This window comes from Pseudomyrmex gracilis, unplaced genomic scaffold (assembly GCF_002006095.1).
Source record: "Pseudomyrmex gracilis isolate BER0280 unplaced genomic scaffold, ASM200609v1 scaffold_945, whole genome shotgun sequence".
NCBI lineage: Eukaryota > Metazoa > Arthropoda > Insecta > Hymenoptera > Formicidae > Pseudomyrmex > Pseudomyrmex gracilis.
The window spans coordinates 75-18,955 of NW_018021529.1; the positions used below are offsets into that span (position 1 = coordinate 75).

At 33.0% G+C, this 18,881-nt stretch overlaps 4 protein-coding genes across 18 annotated transcripts in view; 3 read left to right on the plus strand and 1 right to left on the minus strand.

The window, feature by feature from the left end:
• The first annotated feature begins 217 nt into the window (after nucleotides 1-217).
• LOC109861708 (locomotion-related protein Hikaru genki-like) lies at nucleotides 218-1,962 on the plus strand. The gene is made up of 6 exons (XM_020441470.1): nucleotides 218-239; nucleotides 310-453; nucleotides 529-738; nucleotides 964-1,164; nucleotides 1,280-1,368; nucleotides 1,479-1,962. The coding sequence occupies exons 1-6, from the start codon at nucleotides 218-220 to the stop codon at nucleotides 1,593-1,595; spliced, it is 783 nt and encodes a 260-aa protein (XP_020297059.1). The 3' UTR covers nucleotides 1,596-1,962.
• Nucleotides 1,963-2,105: 143 nt separating this feature from the next.
• Nucleotides 2,106-8,033, plus strand: LOC109861706. Of its 3 annotated transcripts, none has more exons than XM_020441464.1 (10): nucleotides 2,106-2,451; nucleotides 2,699-2,898; nucleotides 3,002-3,106; nucleotides 3,300-3,464; nucleotides 3,604-3,852; nucleotides 4,864-5,009; nucleotides 5,168-5,311; nucleotides 5,592-5,884; nucleotides 6,001-6,168; nucleotides 7,848-8,033. In XM_020441464.1, exons 1-10 carry the CDS (start codon nucleotides 2,319-2,321, stop codon nucleotides 7,949-7,951), a joined length of 1,707 nt encoding a protein of 568 aa, XP_020297053.1. In that variant the 5' UTR covers nucleotides 2,106-2,318; the 3' UTR covers nucleotides 7,952-8,033. The 3 variants fall into 3 exon arrangements, with proteins under 3 accessions (XP_020297053.1, XP_020297054.1, XP_020297055.1); XM_020441465.1 differs by lacking the exon at nucleotides 7,848-8,033 and adding an exon at nucleotides 6,709-7,046; XM_020441466.1 differs by lacking the exon at nucleotides 5,168-5,311.
• Nucleotides 7,560-9,419, minus strand: LOC109861707 (39S ribosomal protein L38, mitochondrial). Of its 3 annotated transcripts, XM_020441469.1 has the most exons (3): nucleotides 8,575-9,419; nucleotides 8,054-8,478; nucleotides 7,560-7,936 (listed from the first exon to the last, which is right to left on the minus strand). In XM_020441469.1, the coding sequence occupies exons 1-2, from the start codon at nucleotides 9,260-9,262 to the stop codon at nucleotides 8,054-8,056; spliced, it is 1,113 nt and encodes a 370-aa protein (XP_020297058.1). In that variant the 5' UTR covers nucleotides 9,263-9,419; the 3' UTR covers nucleotides 7,560-7,936. The 3 variants fall into 3 exon arrangements, with proteins under 3 accessions (XP_020297058.1, XP_020297057.1, XP_020297056.1); XM_020441468.1 differs by having other exon boundaries at nucleotides 8,040-9,418; XM_020441467.1 differs by having other exon boundaries at nucleotides 8,054-9,417.
• A 279-nt stretch (nucleotides 9,420-9,698) lies between these two features.
• The window catches only part of LOC109861711 (type II inositol 3,4-bisphosphate 4-phosphatase), a 28,098-nt gene continuing 18,915 nt past the window's right edge, over nucleotides 9,699-18,881 (plus strand). For 4 of the 11 annotated variants that reach the window (XM_020441472.1, XM_020441476.1, XM_020441475.1 and 1 more), the window contains exons 1-5: nucleotides 9,699-10,074; nucleotides 10,139-10,199; nucleotides 10,463-10,641; nucleotides 11,721-11,813; nucleotides 18,511-18,666. In XM_020441472.1, the coding sequence (XP_020297061.1) occupies nucleotides 10,512-10,641; nucleotides 11,721-11,813; nucleotides 18,511-18,666 (379 nt within the window). In that variant the 5' untranslated portion in view covers nucleotides 9,699-10,074; nucleotides 10,139-10,199; nucleotides 10,463-10,511. Of the gene's footprint in view, nucleotides 10,075-10,138; nucleotides 10,200-10,462; nucleotides 10,642-11,701; nucleotides 11,814-14,253; nucleotides 14,399-18,510; nucleotides 18,667-18,881 lie in introns of those variants that run through there. The other 7 variants (XM_020441478.1, XM_020441480.1, XM_020441482.1 and 4 more) reach the window with 7 other exon arrangements.

Below are 18,881 nucleotides of genomic sequence, written 5' to 3' on the forward strand. Positions count from 1 at the left end.
ACTCAACTTCTTGCGATCGGGCGATATTAGGCGGTACGCCGCGAACAGCGGCGAGCGAGGGGTACCCCTAGAGTCCGATCATTGCCCCCCGCGCGCTCATTGGCTCACATTTATTAATTCATATTTTAATAACTATTGCACATTTTGCAAAATGGTAAATAACTTTTCTGTTCGGATTGACCCGATCTACCTACACACTTCGGCTGATTCGTTCGTTATGAGACACCCTGTATATATATGTATACATATATTTTTTATACATATAGTGACTTCAATTTCGAAAAACAAACAATGTCTTTTAATTCGCAGATGTTCAATGTTCTGCATTGAACATTGCTGATCCGCTTTTGATCAGCCGCATAGAGGGCAATCGAATGGGACATAGCGCTGTTTTTATGTGTCCAGAAGGATACAAATTGGAGGGTGCGTTTGGTATTACGTGCCAGTACAATGGTAGGAGATCAAAATTTTATTTTCGACGAATGAACTATCAGATACAAATAACTACCAAATATGTGTATCTTGCAGGAAAATGGTCGGCGCGTGTGCCACGTTGCGAAAAGATCAAGTGTCCGGAATTGGATCCTCCGGATAATGCACTGATCGAATATGATAACAATAAAACTTACGGCGGACAAGCCATCTTCTCGTGCATGTGGGGACATAAGCTTTCGGGGTCGTACAGCATGAAATGCGACGGAAACGGCAGATGGAATGGATCTATGCCAACTTGTCTAGGTAATAGTAAAAGAAAGAAAGAGAGAGAGAGAGAGAGAGAGAGAGAGAGAGAGGGAGAGGGAGAGGGAGAGAGAGAGAGAGAGGAAGAGGGAGAAGGAGAGGGAGAGAGGGAGAAAGAGAGGGAGAGGGAGAAGGAGAAGGAGAGGGAGAGAGACATGATCATTTAGTAACAATCGATTTCAATAAAAACTTACTACTGTACATATTTCATCGATATATTTGCAGAGATCACTTGTCCTGTACCAGAAACACCACGAAGTGGGCGTATCGTTGAACAAACGAGATATTCCAAAAAGCATTATAGCGGCCGAATGTACAAAGTTGGTGCGCTCGTAAGATTCTCTTGTCTGCCAGGTCATCAGTTGATAGGAGAGGCCACCATTATCTGCACTGAGGATGGTATTTGGTCTCACCGTCCACCTTTATGTAAATATCTTTGAAACTCAATTTCAATTTTTATTTATTGTTTACTGCTAGTAACCTTTTGAGTATACACACAAAAACTGATAACTTTGAAATAATAAACTAATGCACGTTTTAGGCAAGGTGAGATGTCCCTATCCGGGCGATCCTCCACATGGCCGAATTGCACCACTCAAGTTTTGGTATAAACCAGGAGACAATATACAGGTGAACTCAACATTTAGTGCGCTGTCATAAGTAAAATTAAGCTGTGTAAAAAATAATTTTATATGAATTTTATAAAATGCTTTTACGTAATTTTGAGATTCATTGAACAGGTAACGTGTTCGCCTGGCTACGTGACACCTTTAGAACCGATAAAGAAGCCATCGTGCAGAGAAAATGGTATTTGGAGTGCGCCACCACCTCCTTGTCGGTCTTACAAGGAAGTGTGAATGTGAAAGCAGCTTATCGAGAAGTTACACCGAAGACATGTTTTGTCATCGTGTCATTTTATTATATAACGGAGACACTCAATATTTATTACGGGTAGCGGACATGCATGAATAAGATCTATAAGAACGAGAACACTCGCATGAACTACCAATCGCTTGTTCCAAACGATAGACATGCATATGAAAAGTTATAATGATCTTATCAAATGATGAGTATAGTTACAGTCGCGATTTATCGAACCAACGAATAATCACAAATAGATAGGTCATAGAAAACGTTTTATGTTAAACATAAACTACGGAACATCATATGTTTTGTTTATATTAATTCTCTTTTTCCAGATATACAACGATTTTAATAAAAATAAATCCTTTTTGATATAAAAACACTCTCTTAATAAATATTTTTTCACAAGCATTTACTATTTATTTAACATCAGAATGAAATACTCGTGTTCCTTTCATAAATAAAAGCAAAAACTACAAGTATGAATATAAAAACTTTTTTGCCTAGTCAAATAAAACAGAAATATTCAAACAGCTATAACATAGTTACTATGTCTATATAATAAATGGTTTGAAATGAAGAGCAATGATTTAATTTACTTGTTACCATAATGATGTTTCTCGTTGCCATAATAACGTTTTCAAATGAAAAACAATAATTTAATCGAATAAATAACATTTTTCTCATGTTCAATATAATGTAACATTTTATATTCAATGCTGCTAATTTATCAAAGATTAAAGAGCGCCATGGAAAGAAGTCGGATAAAAGCTCTCAAAGAGATACAAGTGGAAACGCTACTTATCAGGAATAAAATAAATTGGTATCGCGGAATTCTGAAATTGCATGGTTAGACATGAAATTGAGACTTCCTAAATGTGTTACATGTGGTTTATTTCTCTAATTAAAAATTAGTTTATTTTACAATAAAATTATTCTTAGCATCATATTTTATATATCATTAAGATAGATTTATTTTAAATATCGATATTGTTTTAAAAATTAGATAAATACGATGTATTAATGTTTTATAATATATATATAATTCTTTTTAGAAATGGCTAGAAAATAAAATCTTTAATCTCTTTCAATGTAGCGCATGATAAGAAGCTGCAGTTGTCGCAAGCTACAAAATTAAAGTCATTAATATCAAAGAAAGTCACGTCTCTAGAAGTGGATGTTAAAAAATATCGCGAAGTCATCGATGATTTGAAAAATGAAAATAAACGAGACATACTTAGAGCGTTGAGCGATTATAGAGAATTTTATTTGGCTTTTAGTTACCTGAAACCATCCGTAAGAAGATGTGCTAACTATAATAATATTCTATCTTTCACACAAATCATGACTTTTTAACACGTTTTTGAAGGCATTATAATAAAAATATCTTGTTTTGCAGGAAATTTGCGCAACGGTGTATGAAAACTGCGATATAAAACGTCGATTGTTGGATAAATTATATTGCGAGAAAAAGAGAAAATTGAAACAAGGTATTGATTTACAGGTAGAAATTGATCTTCATATATTGTATTAAATTTTATATATATATGTATATCTATGTATAATATATAAAATATTTAAGTCATAATATACTTTGTAATACACACACACACACACACACACACGCGCGCGCGCGCATATATGTTAAATGTAAATAAATAAAAGTAAAGATTTACTCATACAAATGAATAATAAAGATAGAACACGTCGTTCTTTCGAGAGAGTTTGAGAAACAAAGCGAAGAGCAATTATATTGCGAGCAGCAACGTTTAGTAGCACGATTGCAACAATCCATCACAAAACATAACTCGGCAAAAACAATACATTCCACGTATCTTTCGATGTTGAATATCTTAAAGAAGGTAAACAACTTTCCGATTGCTGTTGTTACTAAAGTACCATATATCTAAGTGAAATCTAATAATTTACATCTTACAAAAGTAGCTAGCTGATTCTGATAAAAATGTATTAATTTTATATTATCTTAAAATCTTCATATAGGATGCGTTATTTTTTGGCAACTTAGCGGACATTATAAAAGAAGACCAAACTGCGCAATGCAAACAAATGTTGAAAGTGACAGTTATGGGTCAATTGGCGGCAGAGGATCTAGACAATATAAAACAAAAATACAAACGAATGACACAAGTGGTTTTGCGTAACATGAAAATCAGAGAACAAATGTTGAGTGCCGTACGCTGTGAAGTGGAAGATTTATGGGCTTACGCGCAATCATTGGTGCGCAACGAAGTGAGTGATTATAAATAAAAACATTGTAAAAAACCTGAGATTGTGCAATAAAGATCTCTAATAGACAAATTGTGAAAATATTGTACAAAAATGGCATCATAAATTGAAAAAAATTTCGCAATGATTGCAATAAGATGATTCGCCATAACGCAACAGTTTTGTCAGAATAAAATTTTGTAAATAATATTTGTCAAAAATTAGAAAAGTTCAATTTAAAGTATAAATATTTTATAATATTTCAATTTTGATGCATAAAATTATACAAACCAATATTTGTAACAATGTAATGCAGCAAAATCATTTTGCACTATTTGCAACATTTTCAGATAAAATATTTATATTCTAATTAATAAATCAATTTAATTTTTGTTAATTAGAAATAGTGATGGAGAATCTCACTTTTCACAATATTTGGAACTTTGGTTAAGATGTGATCAGAAAATGTTAACTACTTATTTTAAAATACTCGACAAACATTATCGAAAGCTTCAGTTTACATGCATCTCATAAAAATTATTTTTTTATTTAATTTTTTTGCTGCATTAATGTGCAATATTTTTACGATATAATTTAGAAGTCATTATGGTTTTCTATAGCATATGAATGCTTATAGTACATGAATTAATTTGATTTCTTCATGTGCTTCAATTATATTTCTACCCGTTTTAAACATCACACAGCTGAAATTTTTTTTTCAATTATTGAACAATTCTTTTCTAAATTTAATTTTGCAAATATACAGCTAAGATGATTCGCCATATCGTTAGTTTTGCCAAAATAGTACTTGAAAATTATTATTGCGAACAGTTACGAATATTTTAATAAAAAATCACTATTTTTACATCAATTTCTCAAAATATATCTATATAATTACAAATCACAATTTTCATGCAAGATTGTGTCAAACAATTTCAAAGATATTTTCCTATCGGGAGAGTATCATCCACTTAGTAATTACTTTTCAATATTGTGAGAAAATGCTTAATCAATCCGTAATAAAATCTTTTTCAGAGCAATCATGTTTTAAAAAAAAAAGATCACAACGAAGCGTGGTCTGCCGACAAGATACTGGAAAATCAACTAGCAGGTCTGAAAAAAGTTTGCAACAAAGTAAAAGAAATTCTTCTTGTGCGTCCCTATCATGATTTGTTTTCCAGGTATTTCACTCTAATTTATGTACGCAATTCGCAATCTTATTCACATAAATACTAAAAACTGTAAAAACAAATACTAAATACTAAAACCTGTAAAAAATATGTGTAGTTAATCCTAATTGTAAGTTATATCCAGTATGAGATGTCTTTTGTAATTATAGATTTGAAACTCAATCTGCGCACAAAACAGCTTTATTGGCACGATTAGACACTAATTTAAAGAATCGCGACCTGCTGTTCAGTAAAAAGAATCATGCTCTACAAGTTTTGGAGAGTCTTATCTATTCCATAAAAATCGCAGAACAGTAATTGTTACACAAAATAAAATATTAACGAGCGATGAAGTACTAATAAGCAGAAATATTTTATTTCTGACAAAGATATAACACACACTTGTGCTTTAGTCATTTTTTTTATTTTATTAACTTGTATATTTATATTTTTATTAATTTTTACTATTTTGTTATATACGTATATGTAGTATATATAGTATATATAAATAGTATATATAAATAAACATATAGTATATATAAATATATACATATATATACATATATTATATATAATTTTTTGTGTTATTATTAGATATAAAGCAAATGAGCGTGACATACTGGAACAACTGAAGATTGAGAAGAAAAAAGAGATTGATCTGAATGAGCAAAAAAAAGCTCTTGGCAAATGGTTCACAGGCATCAGAGCAGCCTTACTGAGCATGAGCACGATGTTGCTCTGCCTCAAACACGGCACAGCTGCGACAAAAAAGCCAGTTAAAGATGCCAATAAGAATATGTTAAAGGAAGTACAACTAAGTACAACGGCCGATGATAAAGATACGAAAGAAAACGACGTATTGTCAGAGATCGGGGAAGAGAGCGATGGTTAAATAAAATTTAAATTACAATATTAATAGAATGAAAATTGCACACATAAATAAGTTATTTATCAAAATACAATATATAGATATTAATTGACGTGATGATAATTGATTTTGCAGTTTTGCTGCTGTTGTCGAAAATCAGTCGGAAAATAGGTATCCTCTTCAACATGAGTAATTTTGAATTGGAGCAGGAGAAGGAAAACAAAGCGCGAAATTTTTATCAAACTTATATGTCGCATTATACCTCCAAATTGATATTCGGAACTGATGAAGAGAAACTGATAGGTAAAACAATGAGGCACATTTGTATATGTCGCAGGGAGATGATAAAAATAGGGATTTGATCAAATCCCTAAGGTATATGATCAATTCACGGAAGATGGTAAAATAACAACTCCGTGAGGTGATTTCCCTGAAGAAAGTAAGTGATTTGATCAAATCCCTTAACTGTTTTAGTAAAAAGGTGAAATAATATTGTTTAGATATTAAAAGTATTTATTTTTTAGATATTAATAGTATTTATTTAGTAAACCATGCATTATTAAATGTAGAATAGTTAATACAACAATAGTCATTGAAACACAAATTATTTATTCGAAACTAATTAACAAAAGAAATAGGTACTTAAGCAGATATTTTTAAACACAAAAAAAATATTTTTAGTGAAATTGTAAACATTTTTCGTAAATGTAATTAATAAATAATAATGTTTATTCATTTTTATTAAAACACGTTGTTGATTTGTGGCTTCTCGAGTTACAAAGTACGTTACTTTTTTTACAGGCACATCTTTTTTATTTACATTGTAATTTGGATTGTTCACAGGAACACTTCTTAAATCCTTGACCTCTAAATACGGATAATTTTCCTGCAATCTCACGCAGACTTAGGTTAATCTGTGGAACTGTTTCGGTAAATGTTGTAGTAGCTATTTGAAGAGCGTTTCTAGTCCTGACTTGTTTATTTCATCTTTTCACTAAAACAGTTAAGGGATTTGATCAAATCACTTACTTTCTTCAGGGAAATCACCTCACGGAGTTGTTATTTTATCATCTTCCGTGAATTGATCATATACCTTAGGGATTTGATCAAATCCCTATTTTTATTATCTCCCTGCGACATATACATATATATATACAGGGTGTCCCATAATTGCCGTCTCACCGCTCGTAGGCAAAAAGGAGTTATTCTAAGACGAAAAGTCCTATACCACTTTGGAAGATTCGCAATAATTAACGAGATATGAATTAATAAAGATCTGCTAATCAGCTTGCATCCAGCGTAAGGACAGCCCAGTCTGTCGCGCCGTAGCGACGGAATACAATAGCGCGGATAGCGCGCTGCCCGAACGCAACCCTATATGCTGTCTATGTATGCATGTTATTCTATTAGTTCCTCTCATTCCGTCGCTACGGCGCGACAGACTGGGCTGTCCTTACGCTGGATGCACGCTGATTAGCGGATCTTTATTAATTAATATTTCGTCAATTATTGCGAATCTTCCAAAGTGATATAGGATATTTCATCTTAAAATAACCTTAGAACAACCCCTTCTACTTGCCTACAAGCGGTGAGACGGCAATTACTATATAAGCCAATTACTATAATATACATATATATGTATATGTATATATATACATATATACACACACGGAAAAAAAGATGTATATAAAAAAAGATATATATACACACGGAAAAAAAAGATGTTGAGTCTACAGCATCAGTTTAATTGAAATATATGCTGTTGATTACTCGCATATGCAACTGAAAGAACTATATATTTTTGTTGGCAGCTCGTGACGTCGACTTTAATTGAAGCAACTCCATTTTTTCTGTGTATATATATACATACATACACAAACTTTCTTTTTTCTTTATAAATATTTATCTAAAACAATCTCTTTTCCTTAACGCTATTTATTTTTTCCGAAACGCTATTTTTTATACAAATCGTATTTTATTAGAACTGTTGGTTGAACATGAGACGATTGACATCACTGTGCCGACGCGAGCAGATATCAAACACCGCAGCAAACAGATTATTGAAACGCAACTAAAATCAGAGTAGCTTGTTACATTCCAAATCGATCGTAATAAAAAAAATGTAAAACCAAACAAAGTTTCATTTATTACACAAAGAGTTGATTATGATTTACCAATTTGTCTCTACCTAATATTCCTCAATATCATTGATGCGACCGTATCTCAATCTCTCCTTTATAGTTTCGAACTTTAACCAGGAAGGCATATCCCAAGGTAAGCGATGAGCCATAGGATACTTGAGTGATGGTTCTGGTCCATTAAAAGGATGAGTTTTTTTTAACTTTTTCAACAAGAACTCTTTGTTGATTTGCTTGGGATCGCGATATCTATCCAAATACTTATTAAATGCTTTTTTTAAGGGAAACCATGCTTGTTTCTTGACATACGGTTTTGGAAAATCATATCGAAATACTGGTACTTTCATATTTAATGTGCTATAGTAGAAATCTTTGAGCGAAGAGTCCCAGTCGGACTGAAAGAACGCCAAACCAGCCGGTGTCAATTGGTCTTGATGTTTTTTGTAAAAATCTAATGTTTTCCAGTTGCGCTCTTCTAAAGTCAAACAAGGCTTTGTTCTTTTATACCCCGAAAAATCGATAGGACATTCTTGTTTATATAACACAAATATGTATCTGCAATATCCAATACCATATGGTGCTATCGGCCTCAAATAATCTACCAGTTCTTCTCCTTCATTGAGACAATTGCCAGGAATGTTGCCAATGAACCAGTGACAATATTCATTGCAGCTGCTTGTGAGATTGCAATCTGGTGTAGTCATCAGCAGAGTCCATAAAGATTCATCCTTCACATTGTAAGTCACTTGGGGTGCCTTGGAAGCTTCATTTGGTTTGATGACATTGCCATTGTAAACATTTATTAGTTTGTCATTCTCTAAATTGTAACTAATATTTAATGGAATTGTTGGCATAAAATAGGCATCTCCATAAAGATCCTTGTAAATACTGTAATGCTCCGCTATTCTATGAATGTGAAAAGGTCCGTCTGCTAACAGCCAGTCCTTCCTCGCTTTCTGCAAATCAACCATCAGCGTCTTAGTACGAGAAAATCTTTCCAATTCAGAACTATGTTTATTTGCCGAGATCTTCTTTATCCAGCTGCTCGGTACATTTCGTCTTGTGATTTTTTCCACCGGGAAGCCGATGTCTATCTTGAAGTCTACCGTCGAATCTCCCTGACTGAGTTCTGCAAGACGTTCCTTCAAACTTTTGGCGATGCCCGGAGGTTTTCCCCGAACCCGGTGAGCGTGTCGGACATGTTGAACTTTCAGAATCAGAAGTTTGTTGGTAAGACAGCGAAAAAGTTTAGTAGACATATCGCTTGAGATGACTATGTCTAAATGTTTTTTACACTCAACACGTTTATTAATTTAGCGATTACAAGAAAGAAATTATTCGCGAAGCTAATTTAGGTTAGAATTATCAACGGCAGACGCATCACTGCAGTGATACAAATATCTGGATCTGGGTCTTTTATTCTAGTCAATTTCAGCAGTTGGTTATAGTAGGTCAGTTTCACCAACCGCTGTAACATAAATCGATCAATTGTCTCAACGGAATTGACCAATCGTATAGACCTATTATCCGAATTGACCAATCGATTGAAACGATAGACCAATTACTTACTCAGAGTTGATAAAACTGGCTCTTTCTCTCCGGTTTTCGGTTTATAGAGAAAAAACCAGGAAAAATGTGACCCAATCGCGAGCAATCGTTTATCACGCCATCTTTAGGAGTAACTATATATACATAATGTCCATTTTTTGATACATTGACGATTGGTATGTTTGTCTTTCCGCGTTATGTACTAGCGATTTGTATTCGTGATGTGTTACATTTCCGCAAATCAACGTGACATCAGTATCGCGCGGATTTTCGATTACATCGACCAGTTTTTCATGTCACACGTGTAGTTTTTCGTGTCACACATTGTGTTGATTTAAACTTGATCTATTTCGATAATGAAACGAGAGAAGATAAATAATTTCGGGAGAACAGCGTTGAGAAACACACCTTTTTGATAGAGAACTCGGAGGAAGATTAGAGGGTAGACTTTGTCTTTCGCAGGAAGACGAGGAAGTTTATGGATTTTTGTTGCTGCTAAATATAGCATTTGACATAGCGTTGGGTAAGTACAAATATATCATTATGTCACCGCCGCATTTATCTCTTAACGTATCTTAATCTTTTAGTGTGTCGCAATGTAAGTTTACAGCAAAAGAAAATGTGGATATTAAGTCATCTATAAAAATGGTACGTCTCGCTGTGTATATCTTTTTCTTTAACATTATTTTCTTTCACCAATTGATATAAAACTCTTCTGATTAGTTGCAATTAATTGTGTTCTAATTAATCAATCATGACGATTTTTCTCTTGTTAATTATAAGTCAGCAACACACTTAACAAATCAATATAAATTTTGTAAATATAAGGAATCAAACATATAAATACACAAGAATCATGACATGAGAAATATGAGGATATAGCAATATAGTTTTGTATATTTTATTTGCAGTATATAAAAGATAAATAAGACATGCAAGTATGTGTTGGCTTGATTATCTATGATGTATAAAATGAGATTCAATAAGCAAGAATTATTAACACTGGCTACACAGCCTTCACAGAAATTTGAGAAAGAAGGCATTCTATATGTCAGAGAACGGCAAGAAGGTTTCTTTCGCAGAACTGAAAGTAAGTTCTTGATATTACCACTATATATAAATACAAGATATTTATTTATATTATATATCACAAAATAGCATATGCATTGTTTTCTAATATATACATTAAATTGATGCATGATTGTCCCTTATATTGTATACATGAAGCTTGATAATAAATTTACATAATGGACAAATTCCTTGTTTGGTGTTTAATATAGAGCCTATTATATCATTCAGATTACTGAATGTGTTATGACTAAGAAAGGCTGCATTGATTCAAGCTTTTTGTTCTTATATACAAAATTATTCTTTAACAAAAAAATAAGATATTTTTACTTATTATCAAAAATCTTTCTAATTTACACAGATTAGAGTTTATTGTAATGTACAGACGTATATACATCATTTGTAATGGGATGTAGTACATGTGTAACATTTAATAGGTATTGACAGAATGCATTGCACGAAGTAGAATCAATCCCTTTTAATTAATTTCCATAAATCATACCGAGTCGTTAATATCTTGCAACAACGGCGAAGATAACTCATGCCAGTTTCTTTGTTTTTTTGTATCGCAGTATGGCTTTGCACGAAACAAAAATTTATTTTGTCACACATTAAATGTCATCAGAAAAAAAGATCTATAAAAGATCTAACTCTGCCATTTAGAAAAACATCAAATATTTTTACTTACTTACCTGATAATAATCGAATAAAATATCAAGGATATTTAATCGAATAATTTTTGATTGCCAAGTAAATTGCCGTATCATAATAGTGTAAACTTCGATACTGATTTAAAATCAATAAAATCGAAAGTCGCGATGCTTTTTTATTATTACATTAATCGATATAATTAACAATATTTGAAAATAAGATAGGATTATTACAAAAAATTATCAAAACACCATATATATAAAATATTCAATTAGAAAATCCAATAGCTCTTTTTCAGTTTTAATTATACAATCAGCCATAAATCGATTGCTACGATATTATCGCATACAAAATAAAAATTAGGTTACACTCGTTTTTTTTTTTTTTTTTTTTTGTTACTTTGTTGGAATATTATTATTGGCAGCTATCAGTACCTCGTGCAATTTCCAGGTACATGTAAAAAACTTGAGAACAAAAATCAGAGAGGAAGATCACATAAGAGTCTACGAAACCTCAATTGCGTTACAGCTGGCGCGAGCAAAGGTACTTTTTATTTGAATAAACAACACTATACTATTTTTGTGCTGTATACTATTAGGTCATTAAGTATGAAATTTGACATATACAGGGTGTTTTAGACCACCTGTACACTGTTTAAAAACAACGGAAGTGATTATTTTGAAAAATATTTTGGACAAAAATTGTTAGAAATTAAGTAATGCATTACATGGGTAGCGTCATAAAGGTCATGTCAAGATTGACTTGAATTTTTTAAATGGGAACTCATGTATTTTATTGCATATTCTTGTAGCTGACGTCAAGGCGTTTTTGAAACATTGGTTACATACTCTGTTTAGTTAAGATCTTTTTGTGAGTTATGAAACTTCAAAATGTCAGTACTACCGGCGTTAACATTATTCAAGATGTACCACGTGGAGGTCGGCATTACTTCTCTTCGGGGTGCTTGATTAATGTGAGTCCCCGAAGAGATGTAAATCCGACCGTGCGATCTCCACGTAGTACATCTTGAGTAATACTACGCTGGTGGTACTGAAATTTTGAAGTTTCATAACTCGGAAGATCTTAACTAAAAAGAGTTTGTAACCAATGTTTCAAAACCGCCTTGACGTCAGTTACAAGAATATGCAATGAAATATATATTTCCATTTAAAAACTTCAAGTCGATCTTGACCTTTATGACGTCACCCATGTAATGCATTACTTAATCCCCAACAACTTTTGTCCAAAATATTTTTCAAAATAACTACTTCCGTCGTTTTTAAATAGAGTGTACAGATGGTCTAAAACACTCTGTATACATACATTTTGTGTGTGCGTGTGTGCGTGTGCGTGTGTGCGTGTGCGTGTGTGCGTGTGTGCGTGTGCGTGTGCGTGTGCGTGTGTGCGTGTGCGCGCGTAGCTGGGCAAAATATATCATTAATGTATTGAGATACAAAATACGAAAAACTGTCAATCTTAGTATTTGAATTACAAAATACTTTCAAATCGTATTTTAATATTTTCAGGTCGTATTTTGATATTTTCGAAGTATTTTGTATTTTGTAATTCAAATACTAAAATTGACAATATTTTGTATTTTAAATACATTAATGATATATTTTGTCTAGCCCTATGTGTGTGTTTTTGTCAAGTTTCATGCTTAATGACTCAATGTATACAGTAGCTTCAAAAAGTATTGGCACACTCAGAGGCGGACCGTTAACTTTGGGGGCCTTGGGCTAACACTGTTTACCTGTGCTAGCACTTGGAATTATTTTTATGGCAAAAAAACGGTTGATCTTGCCGTTTATTTTTAATCACGAAGGGGCCCTTTGATTGAACGAGGCCCCAGGCTGCAGCCCATAAAGACCATACCTAAATCCGCCTCTGGGCACACTCACATTTAATAATAATGCACATAACGGTTTGGAGTTATATGTCTTATAATAGAGTTGAAAATTTAGAATTTATCGAAAAAATTATGAATGCTTGACTGCATATCGATGTGTCGCGAGATAATTTACTACAGAGTGCAAAATTTTGAAAATTTGTTTTATATTAAAAACTTCAAGAGAATTGTGTATTTTCTGTATAAAACGAAAGTATGCTATTTTTTTGAATATAAAATTTTTGTTTTAGTTTTTAACTTGCTTCAATTACAATAGTGAGAGGTTTTGAAAAATACACTGCTTCCGTATATCATAAGACATTACTGGACATATTTTGTATTAATATATCGCTCCACTATATAAAGATATATATAATTCACTATATAAAGATATTTTTAAAACTGTCAGTGTGCCAATACTTTTTGTATCCACTGTACATAGATATACACGTATTTTTATTGAATTCCGTCTCACGCATATCTTATGATTTCTACACAACACTCTTAACACTCTTTTTAACGACCCGATTAATTTTTACTAATACATGTTTCTCTGACACTCTCAAATAAAAAGCAGATACTTGCAAAGCGATTCGACACGCTTTAATAAGATCAATTCACATTTAACAAAACTTGAAAATTGAACAGAAAAGATAATCTGCGAATGAAAACAGTGAATATTAAAGTTTTTGTAGTTTTATTTTTTTTTTGTTGATTTTGATGCGTGTGTAGACACGCATCTTTTAAGAATATTCGTTTTTATTGGGGCTTGTTTGTTTTCTAATAGCAATATATTTTTGCATGCGACGTATTACACTAAGAGTTTACTTCTTAATTTACTGAGATTAGTTTATATTATAAGTATCTAAATGGCACCAAGAATTCTTAAAAAATTTGCATTGAGCTCAGTTACAAGAACAATGAGTTCCTTTAATTTTTCAGAAATAGTAAACGAACAATTCATTTTTGTTCCCCAAGGACAACAGGAAATGTCAATAAAAAAGAGTTCATATAAAAATTCACAAAAAGTTCAGCACTTAGTGTGTGTGTGTGTGTGTGTAAGATGTATTCAAAATAAATTTATTTTATGTCCAGAATATTACGGTGATATTATAAAAAAAAAAAAAAAAAAAAAAATGGCACATCGCCTTGTTGGAGAGGAAGTAATTCAAGATTTCACTCATATTAATCTGTGGAGGACTGATTCAGTTTACCGATCAACTGATTAACTCGATGAAAGGTACCGAACCAGAAAAGAATCCTAAAGTGATAGTAGGATTTGAACTCGAGACCTCCATATTCACAGCCGTTGCACTCAGTCCACGAAATTACTTGTTTCTTACTAAAGTATAATTATTTTTATCTACTTATTCTCAAGCTATTTTATACATTTCATTTATTATTTACTTAAATCATTTTATTAAAAATATTGCAGTGCAATATACTTAAATCATTTTATTAAAAATATTGCAGTGCAACAATAGATATATAAGAATATTTCTCTTATTATTATTAAATAATTTAAAGTACATTTGTACAACGCAAACAAATTTTTTGTTAACATATACTGATTATTATAATCAATCTTAGTAAATATACAGCAAATAATACATCAAGATACATATGTATATGTATTATTGTTATTATATAATAATAATTTTATAGTAAAAATGTACACACAAAGTGTTCTTTGTTTATATTACATTTATAATACATTTTGATTTAATACATTTTAAAAACAAAGCGTTTATATAAAACGTTTATGTCTAAGATCAATAGTCATGTGACTACACGAATTACCAGAGTTCCGAAGCAGTTCAGCTTTTTTAATCACTTTACACGAAGGAAAATGAGCTGATATGATTTTTTTGAAGAAGTTCATAAGTAACTGTCTTCATTGACTTCTTTGCGAACTTTTTCTGAACTAGCGTGCCATCTGGGTAGTCTGAGATAAGTCTATATTATAAAAGTAGTCGACGTATTTGTAGTTTATTTATTTTTATTATTAAAAAGAAATTAATAAAAACGCGAAATCGGCGTTATCCAGCAAGCAATGTTATACACAAAAAAATACTTCCGACAAATCGAGGGTTATTGCATGCAAAACAGAATGCCTCGCATGTACTACGCATGTAATTGTTCTCTAATAGAAATTTTCTCTAACAAGAGAAGCTTGCGAACCCGAAAATTCGGTAAATATGTATAAAACCGGAGCACCCTCGGAGGTCATTGTCCTTAACATATGTTGTCAAGAACACCTTCCTGAACAACAATCTGCAACTTTTAGCCGTCGCTCGTTGTTCGTTAAAAAATTATAAACAAAAGAAGTTGCGGCAATAAACTGTTATTTTCCGACACCGTGTACATTTTGTTTGTGTTGTAAGCGTGTAGGCAGGGGAGGGCTGCACCCCCCCGCAGGGGGAGGGGCTTCGCCTCTCCTCTCTGCTCCTCCCTCACTAAAAAATGAAGAATTTAATTAAGTGTCAAGTGGAGAATTCAATTAATGTTCTACCGATGTCCCGAAACGTGGAATATTACTTCGCATATCTCGCCAAATTCTTTCGATGTTTTGCGTGTGACAATTAGTATGAGGATCTACAAAATTTTCTTTGTGATTTACTGTATGTTGAGAGTAACCGTGCATATTGATGTTATATGCCTTCATTTTTTCGTGCAGGGGCAGCAGGGAGGAGGGGCTTTGCCCCTCCCCCTGCAGGGGGGCGCAGCCCTCCTGCCTACACGCTTACAACACGAACAAAACATACACGGTGTCGGAAAATAAGAGTTCATTTATGATATTTCTTTTGTTTATAATTTTTTAACGAACAACGAGCGACGGCTAAAAGTTGCAGATTGTTATTCAGGAAGGTGTCCTTGACAACATATGTTAACGTCATTGATCTCCGAAGGTGCTCCATTTTTATACATATTTACTCGAGATAAATTGAGAAAAATGAAAAGCCGCTTTACATATAAGGAGTGATTTCAACTCTTAAAACCGTTTTTGAGCAGCAACGGACAATGTCAATATTTATCTATCGACCTTCTTACATGTGTGCAAATTTTTATCAAAATTTGTAGGTTCGCGAAGTTCTCTTGCAAATGATGAACTGTAGAACAATTAAAATTGCGAGTGTTTGCGCCATGAGATACACGTTGTATATGCTTTCACGGTCAGAAAACTTGTAATTATTTCTTTTTCAGTTGTATGTATGTACATGCAATTTAATGATATAAGAAATAATACACAAATGTTTACGGCATGTGAGAATCTAATTCAAAATATAGTATGTGTTTGCAAATATGTTTCAAAATTGCATTGATTATATATTGATTTTAAATGCGAAGACTATGCCCTGACGTAATATTAAGAGTGCATTTGCTTTGGACGTTTACGCATTTTAAGCATCAGTCCGTCTTTGTTGTTCTTTAAATGTATAACAAAGATAGACTGACGCTTACAGCGCGTGAACGCCCAAAATTAACACACCTTAACTGATAAGGACACTGTCTTATAAGAGAACTTGTTCACTTTTGAAAGGACATGCTTTCAAGTTCAGACGCATTATTTTGCTAATTAAAATACTATATGTATATCAAGATTGTAGATGATCGGCCCACTATCTCACGGCCTGAGTGCAGGGGTGCGAACATAGAGGTCCCGAGTTCGAATCAGTTCTCAACAGGTTTTTGTCCGGGCCAGTCCTTTTTAATTAATTGAGTATTTTCAGCTCGAATGCTCACTTCCGGTGGTTCGGAAGCCATCTAAAATTTGTAGATAATCCATTTACACTTTGTAACTGTAGGTCCATTTACATTCCACTTTGGATGCTATTAGGCTAATTACCTGTACATCCGAGATCTAATGATTAATGGAACTTCTACGAATCGTTGGACTATTTTGTCCAACGATTTCGGAAATTCTATGTTCTATCAGGAAACGACAGGAATTAATGATGATGATGATATCAAGTTTGTATTAATAGATATTTAATACTCAATTCACACAATAAAAATAAATTTTGTCACGCACTTTTCTGCATTAATGTGTATTAAAGTAGTTGTTTCCGTACTCATATAAGAAAGTTGCGCTACTGGAATACTCGAAACGCTTCATAAACATTGGAGATGTTTCTTAGTGAATGACGAAACTTTTGATTTGTACACTTTTCGCTCGCTCATTACACATATACGTGTATGTACATTTTATTAATTCAAACTAATACTATATTGTGACGAAAGAAAGTGACAATGCGGCAACGTTTATCATCAAATAAACAGCTAGGATAAGGTTAGAGTCATTCATAAGCATTCGTAAGTGAGATTAAAATCGTATACTTACTATTACTTATATATGTATACACTATATGTGCGTACGATGTTGCCAAGTCTCCGCAGCATCCCATTACTTATAACTTCCATCCTTTGCAAATTCAGCTAAATTCCGAACTTTACTTACATTGCTTTTACTTTCGAACTTTTTTTACATTGCTCTAATTTACAAACTAGATGATAAACTATTCTTTTTTTTATTACATTTTTACGGATATTTTGCATCATATATTCGATTTTTAAACATATCCTAATAAAATTTTCGGAAATATAAACATGTCAATTCAACGGAGTCTTGCTATAGGAATTACGTGTTAAAAGTTGAAACTTTGAAAGCGAATATCTATCTAGTTTTGCGATGGAATGCCTTACAACTTAAACTAGATATAGATGAGACTTATAGTAATACATAGTTAAAATTTTAAGAAACATTCCTAAGAAACTCGCGTTTGGGAACAACTACTTTAAAGCTTTTTGATATCTAAACGTCAAATTTGATTTGACAGTAGCAACGTTGGTCGTTACAAAAATTAGTAGACGTAGAAAGCACGAAGTCTTTGCGTTGCTTATATTTTTTACTTAGAAGAAGATAGATATATATGTTCATACTTTAGTAAGAAAAAGAAATAAAGTGACAAGCCTATGTTTTGTGTGTGATTCAATTGTGTAGCCTAGATTTTATTGTTAAAATAAAAAAAAAACAGTTTCTATATTCTAGAAGTGTGCTTTATTGATTCTTTGTGCGTTTATACAGAAATACTCTTTTATTTTCACACACGAAGTGCACAAAATTTTTGCGTATTTTCTTCATTTTTGACTGTTTATTGCGACTGGTAAATGTTGACAATCGGATTATTGCTAATTTACGGATTGGAGATCAAATAGCTCATATCATTGTCTCTTTTTTCTCGTCTTCTTTTTTGCGGTTTGTCATTGTTTCTTGAAAACTTCGCCGTCAAAAACATCTGGCGTGCGAACGGCAGTACCTAAGCCGCTGCTCCTTTTGCTTCTGTTGTACAGTAAGTCTCGAACGATGGTGCAGACTGCGAGGAAATCTTTTGTTCTATTTCAAATCACGAGAGCAGTGGTCAGAGCCGCTTGGAGTTATCATACTGGAGCAGTGCACGGTCCGCGTGGATCCACCTAGCAACCACGTGCCCTACGGATTTAGCATAGGCAAGTATTATCAGTAGCCGCTATCTCTGATTCTTTCTCCTGTGCGGTCGTTGTAACGATACGTCGACGACACACGTTTGTCTTCATCGTTACATCGTTGTCGTTATCTGCATGCATGCATGTCCGCCGTGATTCTCTCCCTCTCTCTCTCTCTCTCTCTCTCTCTCTCTCTCTCTCTCTCTCTCTCTCTCTCTCGCGCGCGCGCACGAACGCAC

What these genes read in the sequence shown, in the direction of transcription:
- LOC109861708 (XM_020441470.1), top strand. Translation starts at nt 218, where the DNA reads ATGAGACACCCTGTATATATAT. An exon ending in TATTACGTGCCAGTACAATG is followed by an intron (nt 454 to 528) that starts GTAGGAGATCAA and finishes TGTATCTTGCAG; the next exon opens with GAAAATGGTCGGCGCGTGTG. An exon ending in AACCAGGAGACAATATACAG is followed by an intron (nt 1,369 to 1,478) that starts GTGAACTCAACA and finishes TTCATTGAACAG; the next exon opens with GTAACGTGTTCGCCTGGCTA.
- LOC109861706 (XM_020441464.1), top strand. Translation starts at nt 2,319, where the DNA reads ATGCTGCTAATTTATCAAAGATTAAAGAGCGCCATGGAAAGAAGTCGG. An exon ending in CGGAATTCTGAAATTGCATG is followed by an intron (nt 2,452 to 2,698) that starts GTTAGACATGAA and finishes CTTTCAATGTAG; the next exon opens with CGCATGATAAGAAGCTGCAG. An exon ending in TGTTGAATATCTTAAAGAAG is followed by an intron (nt 3,465 to 3,603) that starts GTAAACAACTTT and finishes ATCTTCATATAG; the next exon opens with GATGCGTTATTTTTTGGCAA.
- LOC109861707 (XM_020441468.1), bottom strand. Translation starts at nt 9,262, where the DNA reads ATGTCTACTAAACTTTTTCGCTGTCTTACCAACAAACTTCTGATTCTG.